We start from the raw sequence: 24,834 nt of genomic DNA, 5'->3' as shown, positions 1-24,834 counted from the left end.
TCTGTCAGAGCGGAGCAGGAGGGAGGGGGGTAAACATTCGGGCTGTGGAGACCGGCTGTTGCAGCTGCTGCTCCGTGAGGTTCCGCGGCAGGGCGAGCGCAGGGCCCCGGCAGTGGCGTAAGATGGCGGCGGCGACCCGGGTCTGTGTGAACATCCAGATGCTGCTGGAGGCGGCCGAGTACCTGGAGCGGAGAGAGCGAGGTACCGGCGCCCCGGAGGCAGCAGCCCTCCCGGCCCCGCTCCTCTGGGGCCTGGCCTCGGGGTCCCGCCGCGGCCTCGGGGATAGCTCCCCGCGGGAACGACCCCCCTCAGGGCCTCCCCTTCAGTTCCCCCGGGAGAGACCCCCCCCCCCGGCCCGGCTCCTTTCCCCATAGGAGAGACCGGGGCCTGGTTTCGCCCCCCCGCAGGAGAGACCGGGGTGTCGCCCCCCCTCCCCCCCCCCGTCGGCAGCGAACGAGATGCCGCCCCCTCGGGACTCGCTCTCCGGCTCCCGTCCCCCGCCCGGGGCGAGTGAGGGTCCAGGGAGCAGCCCCCGGGAGAAGGGCCTCCCCCGCGGCCGAGCTCTCCCCGACGGGGGGGCGCTGAACGGAGACCGCCCCCACCCTGAGGAAGCAGCAGCCCCCCCCCCCCCCCCACCCGTCGTCGGCAGAAAGCGGAACCGACAGGAGCCAGGATCCCATCCCGAGCGGTGACCATCGCCCACCCCACGGGCTCCCCCTTCCCTAGCCCGGCTGCTCTCCTCCCCCCCCCCCCCCGGGGCCCTCCCCTCCCCCCCCCTTCAGCTTGGCTCCCCCCGATCGCCCATCTTGGGGGGCGGAAAGATCCTTACCCCCCCGGCACGCGCTGCAACTCGTGGGGAATAATCCCACCGCGCGCAAACGCCCTGGCTTTTTGTGTAGCTCCTTCCATGCAGGGGTGCCCCCTCCAAGAAACAAGTGTTCTGGAGACCCCCACGTATGGGATGGGGAGAAAGGGACCCTACACAACCCATCTTCCAGATCCCCACTTCAGAATCCCTATTGCTTGCCGTCTACATGGTCCCCTCCCCTCCCCCCCAATGTATGGCGTGGGCATGTCATCCCCGTGCTGGAAACAATGGATTCCCTGGCCCCGGAGGGTTTTGTTTTAGGCTCTGTGTGTTGTTCTTCAGCAGATAACGAAGTAATCTTATTGATTTGCACCTTTGGACTTTCAAATATGTTCTCCTCCCACCCCCAAATACTCCTGGATGTCTGTATGTTTTGGGCTAACTTAATGATCAAGTGAAACCCTGGCTTTTTTTAGAAGCTGAACATGGCTATGCCTCTATGTTACCCTACAATAACAAGGACAGAGATGCCTTAAAACGGAGAAGCAAGTCCAAGAAAAACAGCAGTAGTAGCAGGTAATGGCAAATATATGGTACTTGCATCTGTGTGTGAGCGTGTGTGATATCTGACTTATGCAGAAGCTTGTGGTGCAAAATTCTGCCATTTCTAGTATGATTATAGCTCTGAGAAAACGTTGGGTATGTCTTTCAACTTAAACGTCACCATACAGTGATATTTTTAATTGAAGGGTTCTTTATCACTGTGTGTTTTCTCACTTGACAAAGTCCTTGTGTTAACTCAGATTTTAAAACTTTCTGTTTCCTAACTTATTTAGGCTTTTTACTTCTATCTTTAACATGGGAAATGAAGGTTCTACTCAGTTTCGCTTTTGCTTTCAGTCAATTGTTTATTTAGGCTTTTCTGCTTTAACACAATGGTTTTATGTTTGGATTGCAAACACTGCAGGGGTATGTCCTATTTAGTTTCAATGCAAGCCATTTAAAAAAATTAATTGAGGCATGATGTGCTTATAATAAAGGTAATATACTGTAATTCTATAATGCCTCAGTCAAATTTGGCCCAAACTTTGGTTTTGGCACTTCAAGAAAGCAGAAGTATTTTTTAACACACCTGTTCAGATATCTTTTTATGTCAGTGAAATAAAACTTTTCCACTAGAGCATGGATACTCAAAGGTAAAATTTATAATATTTCTTACTGAGATAGGTTTCAGAGGAACAGCCGTGTTAGTCTGTATTCGCAAAAAGAAAAGGAGTACTTGTGGCACCTTAGAGACTAACCAATTTATTTGAGCATGAGCTTTCGTGAGCTACAGCTCACGAAAGCTCATGCTCAAATAAATTGGTTAGTCTCTAAGGTGCCACAAGTACTCCTTTTCTTCTTACTGAGATAGGCGTTCATACGTTTAGACTACTTTGTGCATGTTTAACTGCTGTAATACATGAACATAGTCAAACTTTTTGACACTAGTTACTTTCTAGGGAAACCTCTAAAGAACAGAAACTGTCATTTTTTGCTGTATTTATTTTTTTCTCAGGAAACAAATCATGTGGAATTTTGCCATGCAACATGGTAGAAATATGTGTTTTCTACAGCTAATGTGAAAATTGAAGGAGTCTTATCTTTAATTCATGATTCATGTCCAATGTTAGACTCAAATTTTCTAACATTTTCTATTTCACTTTAAGTGTTTGTGCAGGAATTCTTAACTAAAGCTAAATTGTATGACTGAGTGCAGAAAGTGACATAGTTCTAGTTTGACACTTAGATTAAATCTTGCTTCCAGTGCCACTTTTGTTTGACAGCCTGATTTATTTATTGTTCATCTTGAAATCCATCTAGAGCTTTGCTACAGATTATTCATTTTGTATTTAATATAGATCTTGTTCTTGGGGCAGCTAAAATGCTAAATCACCTAGTACTGGAGATGTTTTGCTGGGATTTAATCCATCCAAATTCATTTCAGTCCAAGCTGTTGAACTTCAAATTGGATCAGCAACTTCTGCAAGCCTTTTTTTTAGTGAAGACTTTTAGGTCCTAAAGACTTGCAGGTTAAAACTGAAGTTCCTGTCTTGTTTTTAGGTGCTTGCAACTCTCTCCATTTAGTAGCATTATGTATAAATGCAAACTGCTACTTTTAGGTCATGCTTGTGCTGTGGTGGAGACTCATAAAACCCAGGAAGTTCACAGTTAAAGCTCTGTCCTTAACTCACCCTGTTTTGACTGTGGTTAGTGGCCTAAGATCAGTACGTGATGTGCACCATATGTGCTGCAATATTTAGGTACAGCATAGCAAAAGAAGGATGGAATTTCAGTGCGAACTTGATGAAGTGAGCTGTGGCTCACGAAAGCTCATGCTCAAATAAATTGGTTAATCTCTAAGGTGCCACAAGTACTCCTTTTCTTTTTGCAAACTTGGGTTTGTGTCCCAACCTCAATGTTTGGAATCTTACTTGGGCTGTAGATTTTCATTTCAATGCATGTCTAATACAGTAAGTATATTGACCAGTGGTAGAGAAAAGTCTAATAGTCCTAATGACTCCTTTGCATCTCTATACTAAGAAGAACATATTTCACAATGCAGATGGAAGGCCTCTCAAATGTCAAGAGGGTTTTGATTTTTTAGACCTCCTTTAGAAATGGAGGTTGACAGTACAAGAGCTGACCTACCTCTTAATGTATCAGGCTGAAAAAAAATGTTGATTTTCACTAATCTCTCAGAATTCTGTAATTACAATTCATTTTAATAGTTAAGATTGTAAAGCTCAACTTTGTAACTGACCTGCAGGAATAGTGTATTTAAAGGTGTGCAGTGTTGGCATTGAGGAGCGAGCTCTTTCTTATGTATACATTAGGTGCCCTAAAGATCAAATCATAATTAATGGAGAAATATTACGATAGACAGAGAGCAGTGTGAGCAAATTCATCTCTAAATATCGTCTGGGTGAGCACTTCCTTTCTTACTGGCCTGTTTGTAGCTGTTCTGTCTAGAGACTTCACATTTCCTAATGAAACAGGAAATATTTAATGACTCCTTGTTTTAAACAGTTGGATTCTTAAGTTGGCAGTGTCCCTTTAAACTTTTTAACAAAACAGAGATTTTGTCTTAGTTTAAGTAATACCTGATATTACAATAGCTGAAATATTATTGGGCAGGGGCATAGAGATGGGCAATTACTCTGCTGGACAGCTCTGTGTATAGTCAATTTCAATCTTTCATCTGTGTAGTCTTTTAAGGCTCACCTGACTCCCCCTGACTTCAGTGGAGGGCAGATTAGGTCTTCTATCTCCTGTTTGTGTGAAACGTTCACTGCAATGGGGAAAAAGGCATATGTTAAATAGGAACATCTGATTGTAAAACACAGCTTGGCAAGTGGCCCCAAGGGCATGTATAATACCTGAAGCTACTTCTAATTCTCTTTTTAAAGATGGTTAAATTACAGTCTTAGAAACTTAGTTCTAGCCTACGTTACAATGGAATGAGTTAATACTGAGTTCATATGGAAAATGGTGCAGCCATTTTCCTGTATCTGTAATGGAACAGGTGTTCATTAAAAGGTCAAAGTTCAGAAGTAATCCTAGTTGCATGCCCAAATTCTGCATTTACATTCTAGAATGTGATCAATATTAACTATAGTATAATGATAAATAGGTCTGTGTGACCAGTATGATTGTTAGCTGATATTAGACAATAAAATGGTCTGTCTATTGGTTGTCAGGGAGAGGGGAAGAGAGGTGAGGGTATCTTTTTATCTTGAGTTTAAGGTTGGCATTTTATGCTAGGTCTGCAGACCTGTCACTGTGCCATAAGCATGGTTAAGCCTGCATCTTTGGAATGGAAATTCTGCAACACTGCAATTCACAAAAATGTGGCAGTGGCTCCTGTAGACAAGCCAATTAGAGACGCTGTCACTTTCCCTTTTGGAAGGGGAAGAAGATGGGTACTGTGTACACTGCACAGCCAATTAGCTAGTGCAGGTATGGTTACCATGTCCTTCTCTGTATTAACTCCCTGGAAATGGTCTCTGTTCGTTCGGAGTTCTGAACACAAGCTGATTGCTATCAATGTTGCTTTGAAACTGGTAAACAAAACACTAACATTTCTTGAAGTTATTATATTCAGCCTTTTCATTTCAGATAAAAATGGTTTTGAATACATTCCAAGTAAAGGCAATTAATGTTTATCACTAAGAGCTGAGAATCTTGTCTACATGGTAATATGCAAACTATCCACCTTAGGGTTTATGTTGTAAAAATAGAATTCACCAGCTAATAGAACTATATTTTTGGATACAGAACTTACCATTAGTAATGTGTTCCTGGACACAGTTGAGTCCAGAGAGGATGTATTCTATTAACAAACTAGTTTGTTACAGGTTTCAGAGTAACAGCCGTGTTAGTCTGTATTCGCAAAAAGAAAAGGAGGACTTGTGGCACCTTCGAGACTAACCAATTTATTTGAGCATAAGCTTTCGTGAGCTACCGCTCAAGTGGGCTGTAGCTCACGAAAGCTTATGCTCAAATAAATTGGTTAGTCTCGAAGGTGCCACAAGTACTCCTTTTCTTTTTAGTTTGTAACAGACATCTGTAACTTTTGGTACCAATATTGAATTGATACGTCCTATTTATGACGCAACAGCCCACAAGTTCATTGTAATGTCTTGGACTCAGGAACTCATAACTGGGAGGTGAGGAAGGGCTCAAACTTATACTTCTTTATTTCTCTGCTTTTATCCAGAAGAGGCAGATGAGGAAACTGGTGGAACCAAAAATATGTCTGTCCTCTTTTCAGCCATTTACAGATGCCCTGGCAGGGGAACTTGTGTTTCCATTACATATCAGACTAATGTGCATCCATTTAAATGATCTACTAAGAAATATGGACCTTTTATTCTCAGTTGAAATCAAAATATCTTGTGATTTTTAAATTTATTTGGAAACTTAATGTTTGTGTTATTTAAAGCGATCTGTTCTGAAATGCAATCTGAAAGTAAACAAAAGGAGCTATGTTAAAATTAATGTCATTAAAACACTGGGGGGGGGAATAGCTTACCAAACTAAGATCAAACCATTATGAAATATTATGAATGAAGTTTCTATGAGGGATTGCAAGTGGGTAAAAATACCAAACATATAATTTGCGGTGTCCTCAAAGTATAAGTTCCTAGCTTATTTAACAATAAAATCTGCTTAGTTTATTGAAACCTCTAGAAAACACAGTGAGAAAACTGGCACTCTGGCTCAGGCACAGGATAAGTCAGATGGAAGGCTTCAGATATATACATTCCTTTATCATGGTTGTGGTTTTTCCTTTGCGTCTTCTTTCCCACAGTAATGCTGTCCCTGAATGATAACAGGCTTCATTTAAAGCTTTAAAGAGCGGTTGTGGCAGATTTCTGTTATGAGCATGTGTGCATATATTAGGAGTCCTCATTTCAACATTAAGTCAACAGTAATTTGAAAACTATTCAAATCTCTGTAGTTATTCTGGGTCATCTTATTTCTGAGAGAACCCCGCAATAGTTCTTTTTTTGTTTTGTTACAGTTTCCCTAAAATCTTGCAAGGGGAGAAGGAAGAACTTCTGAATTATTTGTAAACCAGTTTAATACCAACCTAGACTACAACCTCAAATTGAATGTGTCGTTCTTCCATTTAAGAATGAAACACATTATAGTCTATTAGCTTCTGGAAAAGTTTTCTACAGCTCTCCTGTATTCACATACCTGATCTTCAGGATATTATTTCTCTGCAAAGCTGGTGACTTAGTGATTGAATACAGTGTGCAGGTCACATGGTTCAATTGGTATCAATAGGCCGTGGGATCAAATCTCTGGTTCATGCTCATTGCTGCACTGTTCAGGGTGCCATCCTTTATGAAAAGCTGGAAGCAAAAGTTAAGAATTCAGTAAAAGTTAACAAGGAGTCCAGTGGCACCTTAAAGACTAACAGATTTATTTGGGCATAAGCTTTCATGGGTAAAAAAAACCCACTTCTTCAGATGCATCGACATTAGGTTGTGGTGTCCTGACTGTTTGAGCACTTGTCTGCTATTGTATTAATTATTGTTGTGTTATGTGGTACTTACCTCATTATTTTGTGATATCTGATGTTAAAGGTGATTTTTAAAACCATATTCTATTCTGCAATATAACTTTTAAAGACACAAATCATATAACAGTGTTTTCAAGCAAAAGTTACAAATACCACCTAAGAGTAACAGAATTCAGGCAACTTTTCTCCATCTCTTCAGTTTTTTCTTACTTTATATGTAAACTCTGATAAAAAGCAAAGCTGGCTTTTCTCATGATGGGAATCTTTTGCACAGCAATAGGGAGAGAGATACTTAAAAATCCTCTCCAAACCACCAGTTGGCAATGCACTCAGGGGCATGTCTGAAATTATACTTGATGCTTAATTGACTAGATGTCAAATAGAGTGTTAAGATGGGGCAATTTGCCTTTCTCTTCCTATGCTAAGATAACCACATTTTTCGTTTTCACCACCATCATGCGCTTGGTTTTGCAGCTCTTTCTGGGCTTATATTGCCATTTTGCTGGCAGAAAACCCATACTGTGTTGCTCCACACTTCTTCACTTCATCCTGGTTGCTTCCAACCTTTTTGCTGCCCCAGGATAGCTAGCAGCTTTCTCTGAATTTCTTAGTGGCTTGCTCTTGCAGTGAATGGTTACAAAAACTGTTGCACTGATATTCTTAATCACAGTGCCTGTACTTATCTGCAACTGATAATCATTAAATAACTAATTCCTTGTTTATCTTTCAGGTCAACGCACAATGAAATGGAAAAGAACAGGTGAGTTTGTAGGATTCATTAAGTATTTGCACTTACTTTTATTGCATTCCCCTGCATGTCCCAGTGGGATTGTCCAGGTCCTCCTCAATGGAGCAGTAATATTAGGGGGACATGCAAGGTACATCCTCAGGCAAGACTGATTCTCTGAGCAGCCTCTAAATCTAAGAGTTCAGTTTTATTGAAGTTGGGTTTGGGGGGGCGGGGGGACAGACAGGGTAAGCTAAAATGTTACTTTAAACTGAAACTAATGTGGTCAGAAAGCAGGAGATACTTCCACAACATCTATCTGCAGTAAGCAAGCATAAACTGCAATGTGGGGAAGAATGGACAGTTCCGTGTGAGCGCAGGTTTGTGCATTACAGCAACTAGAGACTACTTATTCTAGGAATTATGATTTCATCAATCCCAGATCTTCTAAGGCCTCTTACCTGGAATATGTTTTTCATCCTTCAGAGTCTAAGCACTGATCGGGAAACATTTCCTCATAACCCCCATGTGCAGTTATTCCATAACTGCTTTCGGCAGTGTTTCTTGGACCTTTCCTTGAAGCCTCTGGTTCTGGTCACCTTCTGTCAGGGTACATAAGTCTAGATAGACCGCTCGTCTGATCAACTACCACACTGTTTGTGTCCTTGGCACTACACAGAATTTAACCTGTTTTTTGTTGGCTGTTTTGACAATGGGTTGTGGGATCATTAAGTTTGCCCTTTTACCCTGTATCTTGGTAAATGTACTTTGCAGGCAAGATACAAGAACATGGTTTTAAAGACTGTAACTCTTTAAAACTGGAGAACTTCATAAGAGGGTTTAAACTTTGTTTTCAGTTCTTGTGGCTCAGTCAGTGTACTTCTTGCAGGGAGGAAGGGGGCTGGGAGAAGGGCTATTGTGTATGAACACTTGCAGTTGTAAAGTGAGGTATCCTCGTGTTTGTGGTGCTTCTATAAGTAACTTGGTAGTTTGGGAAAAACATGGCAAGCTGACGCTCCCATTAGTGGGAAACCCCAGGCTACCATAATAGTTCTATGGCTTTTTGATGTTCTATTACAAGATGTAAATTGCAAATTTCTCATTAGCTAGCGCTCTCAGAGTTCATTGTAAGCTTTTGGGTGGTTGCTTTCCAGAATACTTCTTGTGTATTTTACTAGATGGGAAGTATCAATACAAGAGAACTTTCGTTTATTAGAAATGGACTTCAGTAATCTTAGTAGCTTAATGGAAAAGTGCCTTTGTACCATTTATGAGCGTCTCCATTTCCTCTTCAAAAGTCTGATTCTGCTTTCAAATGTTGCAGGTATGGTATTGTCTGTTGCCAGTTAACTTGTTTTGTTAGCCTGGCTTGTGATATATCCAGTGTATGTCCAAAATGACTGAGGTTAGAAGAGAACGGGATAACACACTCCAGAATCTAAACTAGTCACAAAATTATCACTTGAAAACCTCAGAAACTGAAGAAAAAATACTTTAAAAATTACTGAATGCAATGCATCTCGCCTACTTACTCTGCAATAACTACACCATAGTTGTATTGAAATCCTGTTGCCCAAACAATGAAGTACAGCAAATGTCATTTATTTTAAGCTCTTATCAAAAAGGTGATTAGGAAAACATCCAGTGTATTTCTCTGAAATGTATTCTCTTTCTAAATAAAATTGTTATTCGCTCATTGTTATACATGTAGGAGTGAATATTTTGATGTCTGACTTTAACTGCCACTAGTCTCAAAAGTTAACTGCTTAGATGCCTTATGGAGACTTTAAAGTGGCTCCTCTACATTTCTGTACACAAAGGGTTAATATCTAGCTGTTAGAACTTTGCAGATGTTCAGAAGTCCTAATTTTGAAGTCAACATTGGTTATCTGTTTGGAACTTGAATAGTATGGGAACCAGTTTAACTTGATAGTTGGGGCCAAATTCTGGTTAGATACATACCACATTGCATCTAAGATGAAAATTAGGCTCGTTGGTAAGCGTTATCTTTAATGTGAGGAATCTGATTACCTGTATTACAATGGACTTGAAAGAAAGTCCAGTTGTCTCTCTGACAGCAAATTAATTGAGGAATTTGGCTTTGCCAGTGGGAGAATTTTGTCTAATTTAAAAACTGCGGTTGTGTTGTCACTTATTAAAAATGAGTCTGAAATATGCTTTAAAAGTAGAAGTTGGAGCTGGAAAATCAAGGGTCATGGAGAGTGACATGCTAGATTTCTAGGAATCTCACTTTCTGTTGTACAGTATGTGCAAACTCCCTAATGTTAAGGGTTTGACTTCTAAAGTGACTTTGAACTTGACCTGATGCCCACTGCAGTCTCTCACTTAAGTATTGTGGATCATAGTTGTAATACCTCTGTAGGTACTTCAGACCGCTGTTGTGTAACTCACAAAAGGCAGGTTGGATAAGTCTGTTCAGAAGGAAGGAGATCTTATTTTGGGGTTGCAAACAGTGTTAAGCAGGGATTCATCACTGGGCCCCAGCATTGGATTTACCCTAGGAGTAAAGATTATCCACTCTGTTTGTTTACATAAAATGCTTTCAGAACTACAGTGGAAATGATTGTTTAACTTGTAGTGTGCTTAGAGCAAGATATGCAATTAATTGCAACATCTCAATTTGAAGCTTCTTATGACAATTAGACATTTCAAAGACAGGTTATATTGCAACCACTGCCAAATGATGTGACCTAAATGTCAGGATCAACAAAAGCATTTGAATAGTATTGAAACTCACCTGTCTTGGAACTATCCTCACTCCTAATATCCTAGTGAAGCGGTTTTCTTGAGTATCTAAAAAGTTAGCTCTGCATATTGTCATCCACATAGCTGCTGTATGAAAACAACTGGGCATATGCCTATGTGCAAAGGTCAGACTAAACAGTGTACCCTCTATATGGACTTCTAACCACTGTCAAAGTGCTAGAGAACTCCTGTAGTGGAAGTTGAATACTGTAGCATAGCCTTGATGAGGATGCAGCTTCACTAAATTGATTGTTTATGAATGGAGATGCATACACCAGAGCAATTGATCTGAAACTGGCTGATGGGAAATAAACAAAGGTAGGCAGAGGAAACATTTGTAAAGGTGCATTCGCAGTTTAAAGCTGTGTAATATTGACATGCTACCTTAGAGGAGCTACAGTTGTCAATGGAATTAACAAGATGTGGTGAAGTTTTGTGAAAATAGTTGGTGCACCCAGGAAGCAGTGTCAAGTAAGCCGTCAGTTGCAGCTGATGTCATCCTTGACAACACTAGTTGCAAATCTCCTTCTGACAACATGCATAAGGCATTTATCCTCTGTGGGCTGGAGACTGGGCTCTGGGACCCAATGAAGGGGGAGTGTCCCAGGGCTGAGGCTGGAGCCCAAGTCCTAGTGTCCTCACTGCAATTTTACAGCCCTGCAGCCTGGCCCCTTGAGCCCTAGTCAGCTGACTAGGGCTCGCTGCAGGTGTTGTTGCAGAGTAGACATACCCAATGGGTGGGATTTTCGAAAGCTCTGAGCTTTCACTTAACTCTGCCTTGGAGGTGTGGTGAGACAATGAAGGGCTTGGCTTCTCCCCCCCCCACCCCACCCCCCCAAGATGCTGAGTAGCCATAACTCCTGTGAATAGCTGTGGGAGCTTGACACTGCTGAAAATCAGGCCTAAGTCACTGGCTCAAGGTCCTATACATGTATGGCAGAGCTGGACTGTGACTGGAATTTAGATGTCTACTAATTAGAGGAAAAGACTGGAGCCAGGACAACATTCCAACAAAATGAAAGTTGTGAGAAATGTCTTGTTTCTCTAAAGCATTGTGACCAAAACGCTCATCAGTCAATGCTTTTTACCTTAAATGTAAGGTTAATACTTGAATGGTCAGGTCTGTATTTGAAGTGCTCTTAACACTTTGCTGATTTACAAAACTTGGATTGTAATTCAGAAGACGACACTTCATAGTGCTGTTTCTTGTTCAGTCTCTTTCTCCTGGCTACTCACAGATTATTTTTAAGATACCTCTGGTTTTAAGAATATACTTACACTGTCTTCTGCACAATACAGCAAAAGGCTGATCTACACAGTACCAGCAGAGAGCCAATGTAAAACACTTTACAGAATGGAGAGAGGTAAATAGTGGTGTCCCCCAGGGGTCTGTACTGGGACCAGTACAAGTCAACATATTCATAAATGATCTGGAAAAAGGGGTAAACAATGAGATGGCAAAATTTGCAGATGATACAAAACTACTCAAGATAATAGTTAACTTCAAAGCAGACTGTGAAGTGTTGCAACAGGATCTCACAAAACTGGGTGACTGTGCAATAAAATGGCAAATGAAATTCAATGTTGATAAATGCAAAGAAATGCATTTTGGACAACATAATCCCAACTATACATATAATATGATGGGGTCTAAATTAGCTGTTCTCACTCAAGAAAGAGATCTTGGAGTCGTTGTGGATAGTTCTCTGAAAACATCCACTCAATGTGCAGCGGCAGTCAAAAAAGCAAACAATGTTCGGAATCATTAAGAAAGGCATAGATAATAAGACAGAAATTATCATATTGCCTCTATATAAATCCATGGTACGCCCACATCTTGAATACTGCTGCAGATGTGGTTGCCCTATCTCAAAAAAGATATATTGGAAAAGGTTCAAAAAAGGGCAACAAAAATGATTAGGGGTATGGAACAGCTGCCATATGAGGTGATATTAATAAGACTTGGACTTTTCAGCTTGGAAAAGAGACGACTAAGAGGGGATGTGATAGAGGTCTATAAAATCATGATGGGTGTGGAGAAAGTAAATAAGGAAGTTTTATTTACTCCTTCTCCTAACACAAGAACTAGGGGTTACCAAATGAAATTAATAGGCAGCAGGTTTAAAACAAACAAAAGGCAGTATTTCTTCACGGAACGCACAGTCAACCTGTGGAACTCTTTGCCAGAGGATGTTGAGGGCCAAGGGTTCAAAAAAGAACTAGATAAATTCATGGAGGATAGGTCCATCAATGGCTATTAGCCAGGTTGGGCAGGGATGGTGTCCCTGGCTTCTGTTTGCCAGAAACTGGGAATGGACAACAGGGGATCTTACTTGATGATTACCTGTTCTATTCGTTCCCTCTGGAGCACCTGGCATTGGCCACTGACAGAAGACAGGACACTGGGCTAGATGGACCTTTGGTCTGAACCAATATGAACGTTCTTATGTATTAGTACTCCCTATACAGTAACTGTAAAAGTGGGGCTCTATCAGTCTGGTGGACTCTTTTTTTTGCACTGTTGAACATTTCAGAATTGAAAGGCTTTTCTAATAAGATGGGAAAGCATAATTATCTGAATCGACTATTGGCTCAACAAATACATCAATTATAAAACCAGTCTTTCAAAACAGTTGCTTTTCTTAAAACTTATTTCAAAGTACTACATACTGGGTATAGCAAGTGGCAACATGTCTTGTAGCTGAGAGTAGCCATTTCTGATATAAAAGACTATTCCCCTTAACATTAAAACCTGTCTTATCCTGGAGGATCATTATTATTGTACGTGGAATTAATCTGTTTACTGACCTAAAACTTAAGGACATAAACAACCTGTTGTAGTAAATGGTGCAGAAAGGGAAAGGACCACAAAAGCAGAATTATAGATTGTCATGTGAAATGTTTGATCTGGTCTAAACTTAAAAGTTTTGCCAGCATAGCTACACTGGGGGGAGAGAGGGAGGGGAGGGGATCATACCCTTTAATTGACATACCTATGCCAGCAAAAACACTAGTGTAGATGCAGCTGATATTGGCGAAAGTCCTTTTGTTGCTATAACTAATCTTATTCAGGGAACGAGGATAAGCTATAGTGGCAAAAGCCCTCTTTTACCAGTATAAGCTGTGTCAAAGCTAGGAGGATTCGCCAGTATAGCTATATTGGCATATCCTTTCTCTTGTAGACAAGGTCTTAGTAACCAGCAGTGGATATGGCTAGAAATGCTCAAGGAAGAGATTAAGTCTGTGTTGAATAAGGTGATGTACCTGCTCTACCTCACATGGTAGCACCTGCAGTAGATGGTCACAGTAGTTACTCTGCAGTAGAGTAGGGAAACTCTATACCACTCGAGAGCTGATTGGTGGAGGAAAGCATTAATTGGCATGCATTGGGCTTTACATGATGTGCAATGTGATGTTGCTGTTCCTGTTTTCATTTTTAATTATACCATCTTAATGACTGATGTAGTTCTTGCATTTTAATATGCACGGAGATGGTCTTGGGTATACTGAGTTGTATGTTGAAATTTTTCTCCAGCTTGTCCCCCTGCCGCTTAACATTCTCAAGTGTAATTCTTTGGAGAAATTTACAATGGCTTGGAAGAAAGTATCTACATTTCTGGAATGCTAGTGCTTCAAAGCACAGCTCTAAGGGAGAAAATGCGTCTGAAATTATGCCAGGATGCGCTATTCATCTTCCAAAAATAGAAAGGAATGGATAGCCTTATTCTTCCAATCCCAATTACCAACTGCTGTTGTCACCAATTATAACATTTACCTTTGTTATATTTGCCATAGCTGCTTGCACATGTGAGGTACTCTTTAATGATGCCTAATCCGACCTACTTGCTGTGGACCACAGAATGAATATTTAGCATGATGTATGAACTTTGGATTTTACAGACGTGCTCATCTGCGGTTGTGTCTGGAGAAGCTGAAAGGGCTGGTACCACTTGGGCCTGAATCCAATAGACATACTACACTGAGTTTACTAACAAAAGCTAAATTGCACATAAAGGTGAGTTCAAGCCAGTTTTAATCATAAGTGAGCACGCCAAGTATTACTGAATAAAGTGCTGTAAATACAATTGCTTGACAACAAATTGTATGGATAAAATCCTGCTTCAGGACCAGTTCCTTAGTTATGTCCACTTCTGAAGTCTGTCTCCTGCAAACAAGAGAAGTAATCTTCAAACATAGGACTGAAATGGCATAGGGATGAAAGTGACAATGATTGTTCCCCAAAATAATGTCCTGCTAATGCTCTTTGTAGCAATCAGTGAAGACCAGTTTCGTCTAAAAGTTTTTAACTTAATTTCTCAGTCTTTCCGGGGGGCCTAAAAATAAGTGTCCACTGGATGGACTGTTTCTTACCACCAGCTGTAGGTGGACTGGTCAATGCTTAAAGTAGCAGGGTGAAGCTCTATGCCACTGCCAGTGAAGAGATGGGAGAAAAGTTCCCAAGAGGGTCACTTCTGTGGGTTCCAAAAAGCTTCAGTGCTCTGGAAAGTAGAAACCCTTTGATCTTGACTCAGACGCTAAGATCAGGTTTTATTCTGACGCTATAATTGTTTAAAGTTGTTCTTTTATACTTTTGTTGAGAAACATCCGTGTCCTGATGCTGTGATTTGTCTCAAGGAAAACACTGACACACACTGAAACATGGAGTCAATATGAATTGCATATCTGAAGACCTTACTATTTAAAGGAAGAAATCTCTCTCTTCTAGCCAAGAGTCAAGATATAACAATACTAGCTTTACAATAGCATCCTGACGGAGAAAAGGCTTTGATTTCTAAGCTAACTGTGATGCTGTAATTTATAGATGCTAGTTGGTTAACATTTTTCAAACATGGTTAAACTGGCTGACAGGGCATTTGTGGACTCAGGCTATTGTGAACCAAGACTCTCTCCTTGTATACAAATTTTTCTTGTCAGAATTATCCGTGGACATGATTTTAATGTTGCATCTCATTTATGTTACTGTAGCATCAAGAGGCCTGAGTCAGGGTTGGGACCTTCATACTGATGGGCATTGTACAAATATAAAATAATCTGTGCCCCAAAGAGTGTCTCAATATTTGTACTGTTCAGTAGCTTTTTTTTTTTTTAAAAAAAAGGAAGCAAATATTTAACTTTCAGTTGAATGGTTTTGATGTCTTTAGCAATACCAAATATTTTTAGAGTACATAGTATTAAGTGGAAGATAAAGGGGGTGGCATGGAGGGACTTGGTTGGCGTCAGCTAGCTATTTGTAATCAGACTATCAAAGACTTGGAATGTATGTTAATAGGATTGAGACACTGCCAGATAATTGCATAAAAACAATTTTGAGAGGGAAGAATTATTTATACACATCCCCATGTGGCCATTAGATAATTCTAATCCAGCGATAGCTCAATCCTAACCTCTTACCAGAGCCCTGTGAGATCTGGCTCCTGCACAGAGCCCTGCAGAAAAAAACCTTTCCCCATTGTGGCCACTCCATGAGAACACCCAAACTTCATTTCTTTCCCACTGTCCAAGTAAACAGGAAAAGTCTGCTTCTGTAAATTCTAATGAACTCTGTTTACTTCCAATATACTGGGGTGGAGTGGAATGGAGACAAGGGGAGGGGTGAGATGAGTTGTCTTGAGAGTTCAAAGAGTTCCTGCTCTGGATAAGCAAATGTGCATTGGTATGTGGGGCATTTGGAATAACTTTGATGGTGTTTTTGAAAACATCTTTACTTGGCAGTTACCTTTATTGGTGGAGATGCTCACAGTACATATGACAGCACAGGATGATGCTCCGTGTACAGATGGCAACACAAACCTCAAACCTTTAGCAAGTGTGAAACACTGACAGCACAATTAAGGGTGTAATAAAGCAGATATATTTTTCACTTGAACTATCTGCTTCAATTGTTTTCCTTTTAAAATTTTCTTTGGCTCGTAGCTACCTCTAAAACAGATTCTTAAAATGTAGTCTGCACTTTCAAACGCAAGTACCTCTCATCAGTCACCTAAAACCATAGTTAGGTGCCTATGTCTTCCAAAGGTGCTGAGCACCCATGTCTGAAAATTAGGCCACTTGCTTAAGTGTGTGAGCTTGTAAACAATGGCCTTCGTCCAGAATGTGCAGAAGAACTAACAATGCCTTTTAACCCACAGAAGCTTGAAGACTATGATAGAAAAGCAGTACACCAAATAGATCAATTGCAGCGAGAACAACGGCATCTGGAAAGGCAACTGGAGAAGCTGGGCATAGAAAGAATAAGAATGGACAGTATAGGGTCTACTGTTTCTTCAGAGCGTTCAGATTCTGACAGAGGTGAGTCACTTCAGTTGGCTAAGAATATCTATACTTGTAGCTGAAACCTTAAAATGCTTTATCAGGTTGGTCCAACACTACTCTCTTTTGCTTACAGAAGAAACTGATGTGGATGTCGAAAGCACAGACTATCTAATGGGAGACCTAGACTGGAGCAGCAGCAGTCCTAGTGATTCAGATGAAAGAGGAAGCATGCAGAGCATCTGTAGTGATGAGGGCTATTCCAGCTCTGGCATTAAGAGATTAAAGCTGCAGAACAATCACAAGCCTTGTCTCAGTCTATAAGAAGCAACTAAGTAGCTGTTCCATCCATTGCAGTTTCCCTGTTGGATCTTATTAGGTAGTATATTGGACCGACCCACAATTCTCTTGCACGTAAATTTAATGTACCACCAACGTTAGCGAAATCAGCTTTGCCTAAGTCCTGAAACAATGCATAGGGTTGTGGGTTATAAGCTACTCTCTGGAGCACACATCTGATTGCATCCACTAGCTTCTCTTTCTGTCAGTAAACTCATCTCTGTGAGACTGTACATTCCAACCAAATTTTGAAGTACCCAAGAATATTTTAGCAGTAATAGAGAGCTAAAAAACCCTCCTTTTTTTTCCTTGATATTGTCTAGTATTCTAGACCTACCTTGTCTTTGCTTAGCAACATAATGTATCTAATATCCAGAACTAGTGGCTAAACATAATTTTGTTTGATCAACAATCTGAAGGGGGAACCCAACTTCCTCGTAGTACAGATCTGGAAATGGATGGACTAAACTTTCAAAAGTAGAGTGTGGAGCATTTTAGCTGTCCTGACTCTGATACTTGTGAGAATTGTGTAGCAACCGTTTGAGATTTTGCTTTGGAAATTTACTCCTATATGTTATGGGTATTGCATTTTTAGTAGTGTAGCTATATTACCACCTGACCCAGTCCTGTTGACCTAACTCATTCAAAACTCCCATTGACTTAAAGTTCAAAGGGCTGTATATTTGCAGCCTTTACTTTCAAGAGTAACCCTATTGAACTCTATCTCAGATTAGCAGCCAGCAAATGACAGTGGGAGTTTTGACTAGTGCGGGACAGTGGGACCAATCTTGGGACATTCTGAGCAGCTCTTGCAAGATTGTAGGCACTCAGCGCCTCGCAGGATTGGGCTGCAAGACTTTGGCAACACAGATATACTGCTCCACCTCTTGCAGGTACCTTTACAGGATGTCTTCAACCTTGCACATCCCAGTTTCTTTAATACCTAAACCCAAATGGTACTATTTCTCTAGTGCAATTTATTGTGACCTCATTGCATTACAGCTGCATATTACTATTCTAGGCAAGTTTTCCTAGAAGTTTTTCTTGCTTCTCATCTCTGGGACAATTCTTTTCTACCTCAGAGAGATGAACAAAGATTATCTCAATCCCTTTAGCACAAAAATAATTATGCCTCATTTGTTTCGATAAGCAATGCTTGGTCCTCTTCAAATCTGTTTTACTACAAATTTTAGCAATAACTGAGTGATAAAGCTAGCTGTGCTAACTTTGGGTGTCAGTGATTGGGCACATTTTACAGGATGTTGCTAATACTACGTTACTACAATTATTCAGTGAAGTGCTATTTGCATTAAAGCACTTCCTCATCTGGTTGAATTATAAGGCACTCTAAAACTGGTTGAAAGGATTTTGTTGCCAGCTTAAACCTTAATATTTTCCCCCAAAAATGTGGCTTTCAACCTTGCAACATTTTCATTTAAGCTAAATAGAGCACATGTAAATGTACATAATACACATGATCTATAAATAGTATTTATTCATTTTATATAAAATTAATGTAATGGAGATGCATTCTTATGACTTTGTGCTTTTATAGATGTTCTGGAAACTTTGTATGTAGAGGTCTGCTAACTGAGATGTATGTAGACAGATTTCTTCAGTCCTCTTTGCTTGAAACATTTTAAGGTCTTTATATTCAGCCCACTTGGCAAACTCCTCACAATGAATATTCAGTATTTGATTCCGGTAATGCAACCAGCTGGTACAAGTTGACCAGAGAAGCCCTAATATCCAACTGAGCAATTTCACTATATAAAAGGGCTATGTAGCTTATTTAGTGATGGTCAACAAAAGTGGGCTTTCACACTTGCCTGCAGTCTTTAAAAATGCAGTTCATGAGCCTGAACTAGTCAAGCTGCCAAAAGCCACTAAGACACTCTGTAAAATGCAAATGAGCAAACTATATAAAATGAGATTTGTTTTCTTAAAATATCCTCAAGCTATTTTTGGATCATTTGACCTCTTTAAAAAAAGAAAAAGATGGGAAATGGGCTAGTGGATTGCTAAAAATCTCCAAAGTATATTCTCTTTGTGTGAGCTATGTTTAAAAAAAAAAAGAATTTTTTTAAACAGCTGGAATTTTCAGATGTCCAGCAGATTTGCACTGAACTACAACTTGTATGCCTTTTGCATTTTTAAGCCTGCTTCCTGAGTACAAGCAGAGAATCTTCAGAGAGCTAGCTCAAAACCTGTAAACTTAAAAAAAAATGTTGAATATCTGCACTTTGAGGTCCTTTGCTCAATCTCTTTTTTCCTTGAGACCTCTTGCTTTTTTTCCCCTTCAAATAAGTGTTGCATAAACTGCCTCACAAAACCAAACCTAGAGTTGCAGATATTGCGACCTTTAAAAAGGTAGTAAAGTAACTTTAGATATTTGGAAAGTGTCGGGGGGTGTATCTGAAATATTAAATTGTGTACTTTGTATTTTTTTTATTTAGAAATACCGAGTCTTAAGGATTCAGCATAAGGGGTTTTTAATTGTTGTGCCTTTTGAGTTAACTACTTTTTTTTGTGTGAAATACTGTGTTTTGTCCCTATATAAAACAGTAATTATTTGACCTTTGCACTGTTTGGATGTGGTCCTCTCAATTTTGATGGCATAGAAAATGTTGAACTTTGAAAATGATGCACTAATGTCAAAACTGACACAAGGGTATACGTGGTGTCTTTTCCAAAACTCTAGGCGGGTGCAGTAAATTTTGCTACTGTGGGCTCCAAGGCCACTTTTGTATTGGCTAGGACCATCCTTGGCAGCTTCAAATCTCTCTGGTCCTCTTTGCTAGTCAACAAGCCCAAGCCTCAGGCAGCTAAGTCTACTTCCAAGGCTGCTAAAATGGTAGCATTTTTGTGTTTTGCCAGCCTTTTCCTCGAATTCACTGATCCACCAGCATTATTACTAAATAAGCTGCAGAAAATAAAAAATTTTGTAGATTGTTAGGGGAGTGAGGGACTACTTGTATATTCCAAGTTTACGATTGATAGTTGCACAGATGTGTGTGAATATAAAACACACTTTTTCTTGTGAAAAGGGCAGATTAAAAAATACTGCCATCAGTAGCTAAGTTTCAGTGAAAATGGTGAAATGAAGCACACACTCAATTGGAAGAGAAATCAGAAACTCTTGCACTTAATAATCAGAGCAGAGAAGAAAAAATTGCAGTAACTTATGTGTTAATGATGGTCTGTCTTAAACATCCTAAAGTATTGTTTGTACCTTTTGAGCTTGTTTTCCTGAGTGTTGAGCACCCAGAATCTAATTTCTTCTACAAAGCAGAGCTTTCAACTCTTCACGGTGCTGATAGTCACATCTTTTGAATTTCCAGGGTCATTGCTAATACCAATTTATGATGAAAATTCAAAGAGCACTTTTTTGAGCAGCACCGAAGGTGCCACTAACTTCACAACATCTTATAAGATGATCTGAAACACTTCTGAGCTCTGGACGTTAACAGGCCATGGTCTGCCAATTGCCACGTTAGCACTTTGTTCTCTAATAAGGCACTTCTCTCCCCCAGTCCCAAACCCACTACAGTGCTATATTGGCTCTGAAAACAGAGAGCTCTCTCTCTGATGTCACTCCAGAACTACAAATCTGTGCACTAGGCCTACAATCCTAGCCAAGAGAGAGCCTATGTTATAATGTATGGTGGCTTCTCCTTGCTCATTCAAAGTATGTGAACTAGATGAAACAGGCATCTGAAATACTATTTAGCAATACGTTCGGGCTTTGAGTTCTTCTTTTGCCCCTTTTGTAACAAATTTCAGGTTTTGACACTGTAATGTATTGGGAAGAATTCTGCTTTTGCCAGGCTATGTATCTGCTCCCCTGAAAATGTGTATTCTGTTGCTTTTTTTATTGCTGCTTGGTCTGCAAATTGTTTATACTGTCTAGTAGCAGAAACAGGTACCTCGTTCCGAAGCATTATTGAAACATGCGACAGCTGTGTGAATAGCTAGCTGAGTAGACATCTCTGGGGTATGGAAGAAATCACGAAAAAATTCCAGCCCCAAATAGTCATCTAGTGTTCAAGCGTCTCTGTTATAGCCAGTTGTTTTTTTTTTAAATCTGGGGTATAATAAACTTGATCCCTCTCTTTTATTTATTTGGAAGAAGTTTTTTTTTGTACCTTGTTGTTTAGGTGAAAGAATAAACTCAGAGGCAGTTCTACCCGGTTGCTATTTGCTGAATAGCTGTTGCATGACTGCAAAAAAAAAAAAAAAAAATTCCAAGTACCTATGTCTTCTAAAGTGCCCAAAGCTTAAGCAACCTGGAGTTTTGACCAGTTCTATTTGTGCTGTTTTTTCTTTCAAATTGATAAAAGAACCAAACTTGCCTATCTTCCTTTCTCAAGTTGGTGCTCTTAGCAACACTGCTGTTGAACCATCCGTTTTTATTTTTGGCAGTCTTCCAAATAGTAAACAGGGGAGCAAGCAGGTGGGAGAATATGAATTCTGTTTCCAGATGTTAAGTTCCTAATGTAAATACCACATCATTATGAATCCTGTGTCAAGACCATATAATGGTGCTTTTTATTACAGTTAGCACATGCATTTTTAGAAACTACATGTTTTAGAAGACCTTGCTGTGTATATGTATACTTCTGTATTGTTCAACTGTTAGATAATAAATTATTTCATTACTAAAGAGAAACATGTCCTCCCAGTGTTCTTCTGGTTTGACTAGAAAATGCCTTGTGGCATGCAACAATTTCACTGATTTGTTGGGTACAGTAAATGGCAGTCAAAATGTTACTAGCAATCTAGTGATGGAAACTCATTATGGCCTCTTGGGCACCCAAAAATTGTCACCTGGAATCACATTATTCACTTTTGAAAACCGTTTCTAGGAGGCAAGAAATTTAGTAGGTGGAAAACACTTAGTTATTCCCTTCCCTTTCCATTTTAATGACGGTAAGGGGAAGAATAACCTTCAAATGTTGCCTGGACTAACTCTTTCGGCTTCCCTTTCAGCAGTAGTTTGTCCCCCAGTAGCTGCTTCCAGTTTTTTGTATTAAACCTCAATTTTGAATACTGGGCATCCCCAGTTGAGATTCCTCAGAATGAAGTGAGCAAAGTGCTTGAGAGGGCCACAGACAACTGCTGAAGGGAAGAGGTTGTTTGGAACTTTCTCCCCTTCTGTTCAGGTCTACACACGCTGTGTCTGTATGCATTAACGTTTTCCAGCCATACAGTGGGAAGGGGGCGTGACTTCATCTCTGCGATGGGGTCGCAACTGTGCATATTGGATAGTTGTGCAGGAGTGTGACTTCACTGGAAAGTCCCAACTAGATAGCGTCCAACGCTGGTGGGCTTGGCACTCTAGAAAGAGCACTCTGGAGCTTGAAAGCTTTTCTCTTGCACCAACAGAAGCTGGTCCAACAAAAGAGATTACTTTTCCCAGTTTGTCTGACTGTACAAAAGAAGATCCTGCCCTATCTGCTTAGAACCTGCACTGTGAGTTAGACAAGTTTTGATAAGATCCAGTTCTTGGTCATCTTGAAGCAGTGCAGATCCATCCTTGTTTGGAGACTGTCAACTTGAAACCTAATCATATATTTTAAAAGGTAGCTTCAGGGTTTGTTCCTTCCCTCAAGTCTCCATGCAATTTTTGTGGTTTTACAATCACTTCTCTTTCTCTCCCCTATTTCTATATTAAGGACCTACACAACCAAGGAGAACTAATTGTGTATTTGTCAGCACTGGGACTGAAGTGTATTGAAAATTATTTTTCCTTCACCTGTTAGTCTTGGTTGCTGCATGTCACACTAGCAAATGTGCAATCTTAGACAGAATTGTGAAATCCCTTCTCCCTCCCTCCTTCCCCCCCCCCGTCTTAAACCACACCTGATTCTCTAGTAGGTTAGCCTTGCTTGCAGATTCAGACCTTAGTCGGCCTTTAACAAGGACTACACTCCAGAGAAGTCTGAATCACGAAAACCATGCTGAGAGGAAATGGTTACTACTGCATGATTAAAAATGGCTTTTAATGGCCCTTCCTCTAGGGGAAGCTATTCCTGTTTGTGTAGCACACCAACTGCAGGATGCTTCAGAAACCGGGAGTATGACAACATCCCAGCCTCAAAGAGCTCACAATCTTGACCACGGTTAGAATGCTGTCTGATCTAGTCTGTAATGCTGCTCGCTCTTGTTGTCATAACTGAAGTGTGTATTGAGAAGAAAGTGGCCAATTAACTCAAGCTCGGTAAAGGATTGCCTGGGGAGGGCTGATACAAATTGCTTTAAAAAACTGAATGGTTTTATGAGTCTCTTTATCTGCTTGTGTTTGCAGATTACAAACTCTAGGGCAGGGATGGTGTTTTGTGGGCAAACCTGGCATAATGCCGGCACTAATGGTAGACAGACAGTAGGGACCCTGATGTACAAAAGCTTCATGTAGGCAAAGCACAGATTCATTTTTTGGAGGTTGGCATTAACTTTAAGAGACGGAGATACTTGTGAATCAAAAGTAAAGCACAACTTTTCCACTGGATCTTTGTACAAGTGTTTTGGATCTATGAATGGGACCTTATTTACCACTTTTTCATACCCGGGTTATGACCGCCAGAAAGACGGCGTAGCCCAGAAATGTTCTCGATAGACCTGACGTGATGCGCACCCTGCGGCAACTCTTGAGCAGCTCTTTAGGATGTGGAAATCCTTGAGAGTAGCCAGCTGCTGCTGTCAATTTCAAAGATGTCCACAGTTTGACATCTGCCTCTATGCTGGCTGTGCATTTGTGCCTGGATTACAAAGCACCCATCGCTCCCAAGTATGCTGAAAGGCAGAGCTGCTGCGTGAGTTTTCAGTATTGCAAAAAATACAATTTAAAAAAAAGTATAAAAGCAAAGACTTGTGAAGTGAGTATGAAAGGCAAGGCTTTATGGATGCTACAGCATCTTTTCAAGAATCTGTTTCCTCTAGGATGTAAACAATATACCAGCAGACCACATTATTGAAGCAGTTGAAGGTCCTTCTGATTTAGCAGGACCATCTTTAGTGGGATCTATGTAGTTATATGGCCCCCATGGGACTGGTATTGGAGAACCACACAATTATTTATTATTACAGCCTAGCAGCACACAGGGAGCCTGCGGTAGAGGTGAGAATTGAATGTATAATAGAATCTCAGAGTTACCAACATCAGTTATGAACTGACTAGTCAACCATGTACCTCATTTGGAACTGGAAGTATGCAATCAGGCAGCAATGGGGTCGGGGGGTGGGGGAGAGTAAATACAGTTAAGTACAGTACTGTGTTAAATGTAAACTACTAAAAAATAAAGGGAAAGCTTAAAAAAAAGATTTGACAAGGTAAGAAAACTTTCTGTGCTTGTTTCGTTTAAATTAAGATGGTTAAAAGCAGTATTTTTCTTCCGCCCAGTAAAGTTTCAGAACTGTGAGTCAATGTTCCGTTGTAAACTTTTGAAAGAACCACGCTAACATTTTGTTCAGAGTTACAAACATTTCAGAATTACGAACAACCTCCAAGCCCGCGGGCTTCGTCACTGTGTGAGGCTCTGAATCCCAGTTCTGGGCCTTAGCAACGCAAATTGCCAAGCGTTTCAATAATCCTTTTCCGTGCTGCGTCCAAGTAACGCAGCAAGGCTCCTAATTTTACAGGGACCAGAGCGTTGACACTATGACCAGGAGAACTGATTTCTGTTATAAAGGTAGATCACAGGAGTTTACTTTTAAGGGCACACTGATTTTAAAAACAAAAAAAATCTTTGAGCACACATTTGTTTTCTAGATGATTAACAGAACCTCAAATCTACCTTTCACTCCCCTGCCCCCATGATGTCAGTGGGCTCCAAGGATAAATCCAGACCACTT

The 24,834-nt window shown here is 40.4% G+C and overlaps 1 protein-coding gene across 2 annotated transcripts; it reads left to right on the top strand.

Moving 5' to 3' along the window:
• MXD1 (MAX dimerization protein 1) lies at positions 1–21,652 on the top strand. Of its 2 annotated transcripts, none has more exons than XM_048829546.2 (6): positions 1–201; positions 1,285–1,384; positions 7,612–7,641; positions 14,275–14,389; positions 16,527–16,683; positions 16,781–21,652. In XM_048829546.2, exons 1-6 carry the CDS (start codon positions 123–125, stop codon positions 16,966–16,968), a joined length of 669 nt encoding a protein of 222 aa, XP_048685503.1. In that variant the 5' UTR covers positions 1–122; the 3' UTR covers positions 16,969–21,652. The 2 variants fall into 2 exon arrangements, with proteins under 2 accessions (XP_048685503.1, XP_048685502.1); XM_048829545.2 differs by having other exon boundaries at positions 3–201; positions 16,524–16,683.
• Positions 21,653–24,834: the final 3,182 nt, after the last annotated feature.

Source organism: Caretta caretta, chromosome 26, assembly GCF_965140235.1.
Source record: "Caretta caretta isolate rCarCar2 chromosome 26, rCarCar1.hap1, whole genome shotgun sequence".
Classification (NCBI taxonomy): domain Eukaryota; kingdom Metazoa; phylum Chordata; order Testudines; family Cheloniidae; genus Caretta; species Caretta caretta.
This window is presented reverse-complemented; position numbering and strand designations above follow the sequence as displayed.

Bases quoted from the DNA above. Each gene is read 5' to 3' on its own strand.
- MXD1 (XM_048829545.2), top strand. From the start codon at position 123: ATGGCGGCGGCGACCCGGGTCTGTGTGAACATCCAGATGCTGCTGGAG. The intron at 1,385-7,611 runs GTAATGGCAAAT...TTTATCTTTCAG, and splicing joins AAAAACAGCAGTAGTAGCAG to GTCAACGCACAATGAAATGG. The intron at 7,642-14,274 runs GTGAGTTTGTAG...TGGATTTTACAG, and splicing joins AATGAAATGGAAAAGAACAG to ACGTGCTCATCTGCGGTTGT.